Consider the following 9,745-nt stretch of genomic DNA (forward strand, 5'->3'; position numbering starts at 1 on the left):
AATAGGCATAATTTTAAAAAATAAAAATAAATAAATGGGCCATGTTCGCACGAGATTTCAAGAGAAATTTATTTCGTGGAACTTGAATTTTGTATTTGTATTAATTTTGTGGAAATCAAGTACAATCTCTAATACATAATATTTTGATGCTACTATAATCTATAATCTTTAGGTTGGTTGATCTTCTTGAACAATCGGCTTTTGGGCTCGTTGATCTTCTTGGATGATCGGCCTTCGGGCTTGTTGATCTTCTTGGATGATCGGCCTTTGGGCTTGTTGATCTTCTTGGAGGATTAGTGTTCGCACCACACTTTCGGAGAAACTTGTTTCGTGGAGTTGAACTTGAGTTGGTGTTGATGTTGAGGTTGATTTGATGCGATGTTGTTCGATCTTGATCCTCTGATTCTCTCTCGGTTGGATGAATGTGCTTGACTTGAAGAAGAAAAGCACTTGAAGTAGAAGTCTTGGAGTCTTGGAAAAGTTTTTGTGTCTTCAAAGGTCTTCTGTCTTCAAGGATTGCAGCTTGAGAAGTCTTGAGAGTCTTCTGCTTGTTGATTATAGAAAATGCTGACCTAGAACTTCTTTATTTATAGAGTTCTCAGGTGAGCTTCATGAACTTGGACTTGGTTGACCCATGAGCCTTACTCTTGGGCCCAATTAGTTGGATTTGGGTTTGATTTGAAAATTCAACATGTTTTTGGGTTTAGAGACTTTAATCCAAATAATAATAATATTAAATTGGACCAAGTTAATTTTATCCAATTCAATTGTCATGATGAAACCACGTGGCATTAGATTTGTCTTCAACTTCAATTTGGGGCACATGTCAACTCCTAATTGGTCATAAATTTGACTATTTCGGAATTACATCATTAATTTAGCAAATGACGTGGTGGTTCGTGGTTGGTTCAAAATTTCTCCCGCTAACTATTTTGTTTTTTAAAATTAAGCCTATGGACATTACTTCCCCCTCCAAATTTCTTCACTTTGTTATCCACTTTTCACTAATGGTTTAAAAAACTAAGTTAAATTTATTTTAAGAATAAAAAAAATAGCTTTCAAACAATTATTTTTGTTTTTGGAATTTGGCTAAGAATTTAATAATCATACTCAAGAAAGATGCAAATTATTGTAGAGAAATATGGATGAAATATGTTTAATTTTAAAAAATTAAAAACAAAATGGTTATCAAAGGTTGAAATAACTACCAAAGGGACTTAATTTATACCATTTAAAATTGAAGAGTATAAATTGATATTTGTTGATAAAAATAAAACAAAGAAAGCCCTAAATGTCATCTTGATCTTCCTGCCTTTTCCCATCTTCTAAGGTTTCAACCACTCTCTCTCTCTCCTTGATCTCAGCTTTTCTCACCTCCACGCAGCTACCACCTTCTCCGGCCTACCGCTCCGCCTCCGCCCTCCTCCACGCCGGCCGTCGCGAGCAGCAAAGGTAAAGTCTCTATAACTTTTCGGTTTCTTTCTCCCTCTCACTCGCGTCTTCTCACTCCCACACCTGCTACGCCGCGGCCCATCGATTGACCTTTGTCGTTCTCGACGAATTCACCCTCAGCCGGATCCGTGACTACGACACGAGATTCAGCAGCGAACGTCTTCTTCAGCGTTTTTACCTGCGCTTGCGAACGCTGCACCAACAGCAATTTCCGGCGACAGTACAACACGTGTTTTGTGTTCGAATTGGTGACCCTAGAAAGACAATCCTAACACAAAATAGTCTCCAATCAGATGGTATCACTTGTTAGGGTTTAGCACAAAATATGTGGAGGATCGTTTTCAATAACTGATTGCCTTAGCAACCAAACGTAGGGGAGAGTCTGTTGTCTGGTGAGAATAGCAAGCCGCCCAAAGACATAGATATAAAAATATGGGATTCTGTGGTGATTTATGTTTTTGTTTTTGGGTGTTGTAGATTTTTGTGGCTGAATTAAGGGGTGGGAGATGTCGTTCGATCTGATGCTGAAGCCGTCGTGCAGTGGATGTGGATCCACGACGGAGTTGTATGGAAGCAATTGCAAGCACATGACGTTGTGCTTGACCTGTGGCAAAACTATGGCTGAGAACAAGGGCAAATGTTATGACTGTGGGGCTACTGTAACTCGCTTAATAAGAGTTCGTTCTTCACCTGTCTTTCTTAAAGAGCATGATGATTTGAATGTGTTAAACTTGTACTTATGTGATTAGGGCTTCTTATTTATGACAGATTTAAGAATTTTCATAATAGCGTGGATTGAGTACTGTCTGCCTTCTCTTTCTGAGAGTGCATGATGAACTATATTTTAGGAATACAATGTTCGAGCAAGTGCAAGTAGCGACAAGAACTACTTCATTGGTAGGTTCATGAGCGGGCTGCCGAACTTTTCGAAGAAGAGAAATGCTGAGAATAAATGGTCTCTTTACAAGGATGGTCTACAAGGGCGCCAACTTACAGATGCCCTTCGGGTAATTAGTTGACTTCAATTTTGCTTCCTTTATTAAATTTGTCTTGGATAATTGATTGTTTTGGAAGCTTAGATTAGATACTGGTGACTGGATATCTAATTTTCTTTTTAGAAGTTATAACTGTTGAGAGTAACGAGGGAAAAAGTAATTGATGCTACCCTTCAGCAAAATGAAAAGGGAACGCACATGCTTTAATGCAGATGAATGGTCCGGTCCCTTGGAGTCTCGTACACTTTTTTTTGTCACTTCTTGGGCTTTCTGCCACAGCAGAGTTTATAAAGTTATACTCTTTGTATTAGTTTGAACTTTTCTATTTTCTTACGAGTTATATATAAGTTGGACTATGCAATTATATATTTTGTGTTGAATATTGTTTTTTGAAGAGGTATTGTAATTAAAGTGTGGGGTGGGGGAATCGAATCTCAAACCACGAGGTTGATGGTATGAACATTATGTCAGTTGAGTTATGCTTTTGTTGGCTTTGTGTTAACCATAACTCAGCTTTGACCTTGGAGATGCATTTGGTTAATATCTTGTTGCATTTATTTTTTTATTGTTTCTCTTCAAGTTAGTTGTTTTGTGGCTTATTGCTTACCTTTATTTATTTATTTTCTTTCTTTCTTTCTTTCTTTTTTTTTTTTTTTTAAAAGGAAATGGTTATTTGCACTCTTGTTCTGCTTGACCTTGATTACTTATTATTCTGTTAACATAGGAAAAATACAAGAATAGACCCTGGCTCTTGGAAGATGAAACGGGCCAATTTCAATTCCAAGGTCATCTTGAGGGCTCACAATCAGCAACATATTACTTGCTTGTATTGCAAGGAAAGGAATTTACTGCCATTCCTGCAGGTTCTTGGTATGGTTTATCTTTGAGTTAGTTTGCCAAGAATCAAGTTATGGTCCTTTATTTGTTTGGCATAGTCTTCTTCATACATGGTTATTACATGTTCCTATTCTCGAAGGCTTCTATATTGTCCAGATGAAAATTTTAAAGTCACTCATGGTGGTAGCAGAATGACTGACCTCAATTTTCAGGTACAACTTCAACAAAGTGGCACAGTATAAGCAACTTACATTGGAGGAGGCCGAAGAAAAAATGAAGAATCGAAAGAAGACAGCAGATGGATATGAAAGATGGATGATGAAAGCTGCAAGTAATGGTCCTGCTGCATTTGGTGAAGTTGAGAAGTTTGATGACAAAGAAGGTGTTGGTACTAGTGGTAGGGGACGGAGAAAACCTACTGGTGATGAGAATGAAGGCAATGTCTCGGATAGGGGAGAAGAAGACGAAGAAGAAGAGGCACAAAGAAAGAACAGATTGGGACTCAATAAAAAGGGTGGTGGCGATGATGATGATGAGGAAGGTCCTAGGGGTGGTGACCATGACTTGGATGATGATGATATTGAGAAAGGTTAAATCTTTTCCCTTTAGAAAACAAATATTTTTGGGTCAAGTGCTTTACCACGCCATTGTCATCTCTATAGAGCGTCACTTGCCATGTGTTGATTGTTTACGGGCTAGGCCATCACCATCATATGGGAACCAAATGCATCAAATGAGTGGTTTTGATTTGGGAATAGCATTAGATTAGCAAGCGTTAACCGTTATGGGTTGGCCTAGTGGTAAATAAATGACTTGAGTTTGAAAAAGGGGTAATAGGGAATATGTTCAATCTATGGTGGCCATTTGTTGATTGTTTACGGGCTAGGCCATCACCATCATATGGGAACCAAATGCATCAAATGAATGGTTTAGATTTGGGGATAGCATTAGATTAGCAATGCTTTTGTTCTTGAGGAAGATTCAAATTTTCACTAGGCTTTTTTAATAATGTGTTTGGCAAGGAAACACTTTCTTGTATCCATGCATGTGAAATTGGGCTATTAATTCATTTGATGAGCATTGAGGCATTGTTCCTCTATGTTAACCTGTCTGTCCAACTTTCTAGGAGACGATTGGGAGCACGAAGAGATTTTTACTGATGACGATGAAACTACTGCTCCGGATCGTGAAGAAAGGGAGGATTTAGCCCCCGAAGTTCCTGCACCTCCAGAAATCAAGCAGGTTGGCTAGCCCTTTGGAAAAGAAAAACTTTCACTGATACATATCACTTCATCCATTTACTAGAAACAATTCTATATATTTAACAGTGGAAGTAACTGGATATATTTTTCTCCAAAGGTTTTGGAAAAGGTGGTAAGAAATGAAAGATTAGAATGTTTTGTAAAAAGAAAAAGAAAAATGAAAAGAAAAGACAAGCTAATGCAGGATGGGTGATGGAAAATAGGAAAGGTGGAGAGGAGATTATGAATGACCATGATTTTGTTTCTGAAAGTAGTCCACCATCCCTCTGAGTCTGTCCACCAGTTACATGCAGATACGTATGGGGTGTGATTAAATAAAAACAGTGTATTGATATCTGTTGACCTTTAAAATCACCTCGAATTCTGGTTGACAATTTGGATTGTCTGAAGCTTTCTTTTGAATATATAGTGTAGCCTTTCAAGTAAAAAAAATATCACATATCAGATACGAATGGCTTGTTGGTAGTATGACTAAGCTTACTAGTTCAGTAAATTATTGTCTCACTTTGCAGGACGAAGACGATGAGGATGAAGAAAATGAAGGGGAGGGGGGGCTGAGCAAATCTGGGAAAGAGTTGAAGAAACTGCTTAGGCGTACTGGGGGGCTTAATGATTCAGATGGAGAGGATGATGACGATGATGACGATGTAAGAGGCTCTTGTCATTTCTCGACTAACTGCATGATCCAAGATTTTAAATTATAGTGACCTACGAGCAGTCTTTTGAATGGATTTTGTATGAAGTGCATATGCAGTCTGAAGAAACATTTTTTGAATGTGTTATGCTGTTTGCAAATGCCTTTTTTTGTATATAGTAGATGACAGAATCTTGAGCAAAGGATGTCATTAGCGAACCACCATCTTGGGTTGGCCTAGTAATAAGGCTATGTAAATGATAAAAGGCTAGAGAGGTTGAATTCAAGCTGTACTGGCTACTATTTAGAATTTAATATTTTACGAGTTGCTTTATCAACCGAACGTAGTGGAATCAAACGGTTGTTCCATGAAAATAGTCAGTGCCCCCACCCATTTACATATAACTCTGCTTATTGTGATACTGTCTACATTTTTATCCTATTAAGTGGTTTGTACCTTTTATGTATTCAGGTGGATGAGGACACTGGTGGCACTCCCGTCTTACCTTCGAAGCAGAAGGATACAGTTAAAGAAGAAGCTGCAGCAAACAGTCCCTCAAAACCAACACCTTCTGGATCTGCTAAGGGGACCCCTTCAACTGCAAAGACGGCAAAGGGGAAAAGGAAAAATGGCGAGGATGTGAAACCATCCAGTGCACCTCCAAAGAAAATGAAAACAGAGACAGTATGTCATGACATCTCATGTTTTTAAGCGCTGAAAAATTACTTTTATTTGTATTAGAAGGATATGCGGCCAAGCTATTCTTTGTTGTAAACTAATGTTTCTTGGTATGTTCAGGAATCCAAGTCTACAGATGAAGTATCTACTTCTAAAAGTACAGCCTCAAAAGGTGCCCCGGCATTGGTCAAAACTGAACCAGCATCGCATTCTGGACCTGTTACTGAGGAAGAAATTAGGGCTGTCTTGCGGCAAAGGACACCTGTAACTACACAGGATCTTGTCGCAAAATTCAAAGCAAGATTACGAACTCCAGAGGTATTGTTGTTATGTCTTCATGGCACGTTTTTACATAAATTGTTCTTACTTTCGACTTTTTGGTTGAGAAGTGGGCAGTTTCAGGTGTTATTTCATTCGCCTTGCAATTGAAATGTGGCTAGCTTAAAACATGAAAAGATAATATTCAGGAACTTGATGAACCATGAACATCGACAATTCTCTGATGCCTTATAATATCACATTATGCAGGACAAGAATGCTTTTGCTGAAATCCTTAGGAGAATTTCAAGGATTCAAAAGACAAATGGGGGACCGAGTTACGTGGTATTGAGAAAACCTGAAGACTAGAAGAATTAAGTTAATGTTTCATCTTTGTGATGTAGCTGATTCATGATTCCTTACTGGTTGGTGTGTTATGGCTGTCGAATACAATGTTTGTGTTGAAACTCTACACTGCAAAAGCTTAAGGGGCCTCCTCGTTCACATGTGATGAACTCGATATGTTACACTTTTATCTAGGCAAAGGCAAAGGATAAATTTGTGGCTTTGAAAGAGGCATTTGCTGTTGGAATTTTAAGTTGTAAGAGATATAGGTATACGTTGAGAAAGAAACCAAAAAATCTTCAGACCCTTTTGTCATATTGATTGTCATATTAATTTTGGCATTTTCTCAAAGACGTTTCTAAAATAATGCATGGAGTAAAGTAATGTTAAAATAAATAGAGTGCTCTTGGTTTTGTTGGAAGTGTTTGGTGAAGAAATTTTATATAAAATATGTTCCCTATCTTATTCACGTGGTTTGATTTTAGTTTATGGTGAGGATTAACGTAAGTATGATGGGCAAATCATTTTGGTTGCAAAATCTAATGTAATGTTATATTTGTCCATAAATGTAATTTGTTATAATCCAAAGTTTCATAGGTGAAATTACAAGCTTCTTTTGTGTAATAGGTTTTAGAATTTTTAATAGGTTAAATTTTTAATTTTGCTTCAAGTTGTAACTTTGTGTCTAATATATGAAATTAAATTCGTGTCTAATAAGACTCTAATCTTTCATGTTTTATACAATATATGAGTGAATTTGAAGAAAAAGTTGAAAAATCTATTACATACGAAATTGAAAGTTTAAAGATCTAATAGACATTAAGTTGAAAGTCTAAGAACTCATTGGATATCTAGAGATCTATCCATACGAATGTAAAAGTAACTTCAGAGATAAATTAATATCTTGACTAATATCATATTACAAAGCTTTACGTGGCCACTAAGGCCACTAAGAAGACAGAGAAGATCAAAACATTTAAAGAAGTTCAAAAGTACAAGACACAAATCTTGTGTTTATGAATGAAGTTTGAATGTTTAGTGTTGAAATCTTGGTTTAGTTGTTGAGTTCTATAATATTGAAGTGAAGAGAGAGAAAGAGAAAGACACGTGTAAGAATAAGATAGGAGAAAGAAGGGGAAAAAAGGAGTAATGTCCTATTGGAGGAATGATATGGGAGGTTGATATCTGCAATATGAGCATGCAAGGAATGGGAGAAAAGTGACAAAGTTGCATCAGATTGGCGGTGGGGAACACACCCATTGCCCTTTTTTACTCCCATAACCATTTATAGAAAAACCCCAATAATTAAAAAAAAAAAAAAAACACTTCACATCAAAATCAGCCCTGTTTTCGATAATCGGGAATTGGAACTTTGCATTAGGACACCCACGCTTGAACCCAAGATAGGTCAAAAGAATTTCTAAAGGTTCGAACTTGAGACTTCTAAGCCAATATGACCAAGAGCGTTATTCACTCAATGAACCAAAAAGGCTGGCTTAATACTATGAACACAAAACAACTTACTCCTCACTTGCGTACCCAAGTTGAGTGTTTTGAACCACTGACTAAAAACAAAATGCTTACAAAAATTGCATGTTCATAATTTTATTTTCTTGATAACGGGGAATCAAAACTTTGCACTAGGGGCACCTGCGCTTGAATCCAATATAGGTAAAAAATTTACTAAAGGTTCGAACTTGAGACTTGTAAGTTAATATGACCAAGAGAGCCAAGCCGTCTTTCAGTGAACCAACATGGTTGGCTTAATACTATGAACATAAAACAACTTACTCTTAGTTGCAGACCCAAGTTGAGTGTTTTGAGCCACTGACTAAAAACAAACAAATCTGACTTCTTTCTCTCTTTTGCCAAATCTAACTGATATATAGATTTTTATATATATATATATATATATATATGTATCACATAACTTTATCTTCAAAATCCCATCTCTCTTTTTTTGTTTTTAAGAGAGCTAAGTTTGGAATCAAAAGAGAGACAGAGAGGCAATGGAGGGATTGGGAAATGGAATCTCTGTCTCTCTCTCTTATCTCTTCTGTTCCCAAGCCCATGCATCCATCTTTGCCACCAAAGCACTTCAATTAATAATTATTTTGCAAGAGAGGAAAGCACTTGTTTGCACATTTTCCAACTCTCTTTTTAGAATTTACCTTCTGAACTCTTTTTTTTATCCCCCCCCCCATTTTTTTTGTTCAGCAAAAAAGTCAGCTCCCCATAACTTAAAACCTCTCCTTCTCTAGCTCTCTCTTGCTGCAACCTTCTTATACTCAACAAAAACTTCCCATTTCCCTTTATTCTCTCACTTCTTTTCTTTCAAAGGTTTCTTCTAAAATTCCTTTCTTTTTGTTTCAGCCAATATGGAATATGAAGAGAAGCTTTCTCAAGTAGCTGAAACCAACAACAATATTGTTGAAATGGAAGAAACCCCAACAAGAGTTTTCCCCTGTTTGTTCTGTTCAAGAAAATTCCAAAGCTCTCAAGCTTTAGGAGGCCATCAAAATGCTCATAAGAAAGAGAGGACTGCTGCGAGAAAGGCGAAGCGAATATCAGATTACTCGACCAATTTCTCGTCGCCACCGTCGCCGTTCCCGGCCCCGCCGTCATTGGTTTTTCCAGCTAGCCATCAGCAACATCATCCAGGACTATTGCCACAGCCAGTTTACATTGCTACTCATGGGACTAATCTTCATTGTTTTCCCAATAACCAACAACTGTTGTATGAAAACATGGTTTATTGTGGTGGGGTTTGTACAAGTAATAGATATCATCAATGTGGGGCAGATGAAGAAAATTTGTTGAATTGGGAGAGAAGTATAAAGAAGGATCTTAGTAGGATAAATCATGATAAGGAAAAAGAACAAAAACTTGATCTTTCTCTCCATTTATAGAAGCCTTTGAGTTTACAAAGCCTTGTAGTGGGAGTAAGCATTTTTTTTTTCCTTTCTTTTTTTCCCCCTCATTAGAGTTGGATTTTACAAAGTTTTGATGATGAATAATCAAGTAGTTCTTTTTCTCTACTATATTATGTTGGTTATATTTTTGGAGGCATTTTAAAAAATTTTCATTGTTCCTAAGTTTCTTCATAACTTGTCGAACAGTTCAATGCTCAAAACATACATTTTGTCCCTATGTTTTGGCTTTGGTAGGTAAGCTGATTCCTATTGTCACATCACATCAATTAAGTCAAAATTTATCTAATTAATATATTATAAAAATGTACTAGGATTTAATGAATAGTATTAAAGGCTCTAGTAAAAAAAAA

General features: G+C 36.8%; 2 protein-coding genes across 3 annotated transcripts; both read left to right on the top strand.

Moving 5' to 3' along the window:
• Positions 1–1,274: 1,274 nt before the first annotated feature.
• On the top strand, positions 1,275–6,858 carry LOC120077972 (transcription initiation factor IIF subunit alpha). Of its 2 annotated transcripts, XM_039032115.1 has the most exons (11): positions 1,276–1,452; positions 1,573–1,844; positions 1,930–2,129; positions 2,221–2,459; positions 3,172–3,317; positions 3,497–3,873; positions 4,411–4,526; positions 5,059–5,193; positions 5,653–5,865; positions 5,980–6,177; positions 6,388–6,858. In XM_039032115.1, the coding sequence occupies exons 4-11, from the start codon at positions 2,358–2,360 to the stop codon at positions 6,484–6,486; spliced, it is 1,386 nt and encodes a 461-aa protein (XP_038888043.1). In that variant the 5' UTR covers positions 1,276–1,452; positions 1,573–1,844; positions 1,930–2,129; positions 2,221–2,357; the 3' UTR covers positions 6,487–6,858. The 2 variants fall into 2 exon arrangements, with proteins under 2 accessions (XP_038888042.1, XP_038888043.1); XM_039032114.1 differs by lacking the exon at positions 1,573–1,844 and having other exon boundaries at positions 1,275–1,452; positions 2,301–2,459.
• A 1,613-nt stretch (positions 6,859–8,471) lies between these two features.
• On the top strand, positions 8,472–9,378 carry LOC120078711 (protein LATE FLOWERING). The gene has a single exon (XM_039033010.1). The coding sequence runs from the start codon at positions 8,841–8,843 to the stop codon at positions 9,369–9,371; it is 531 nt and encodes a 176-aa protein (XP_038888938.1). The 5' UTR covers positions 8,472–8,840; the 3' UTR covers positions 9,372–9,378.
• Positions 9,379–9,745: the final 367 nt, after the last annotated feature.

This window comes from Benincasa hispida, chromosome 5 (assembly GCF_009727055.1).
Source record: "Benincasa hispida cultivar B227 chromosome 5, ASM972705v1, whole genome shotgun sequence".
Classification (NCBI taxonomy): domain Eukaryota; kingdom Viridiplantae; phylum Streptophyta; class Magnoliopsida; order Cucurbitales; family Cucurbitaceae; genus Benincasa; species Benincasa hispida.

Bases quoted from the DNA above. Each gene is read 5' to 3' on its own strand.
- LOC120077972 (XM_039032114.1), top strand. From the start codon at position 1,959: ATGTCGTTCGATCTGATGCTGAAGCCGTCGTGCAGTGGATGTGGATCC. The intron at 2,460-3,171 runs GTAATTAGTTGA...CTGTTAACATAG, and splicing joins AACTTACAGATGCCCTTCGG to GAAAAATACAAGAATAGACC. The intron at 3,318-3,496 runs GTATGGTTTATC...CTCAATTTTCAG, and splicing joins GCCATTCCTGCAGGTTCTTG to GTACAACTTCAACAAAGTGG.
- LOC120078711 (XM_039033010.1), top strand. From the start codon at position 8,841: ATGGAATATGAAGAGAAGCTTTCTCAAGTAGCTGAAACCAACAACAAT.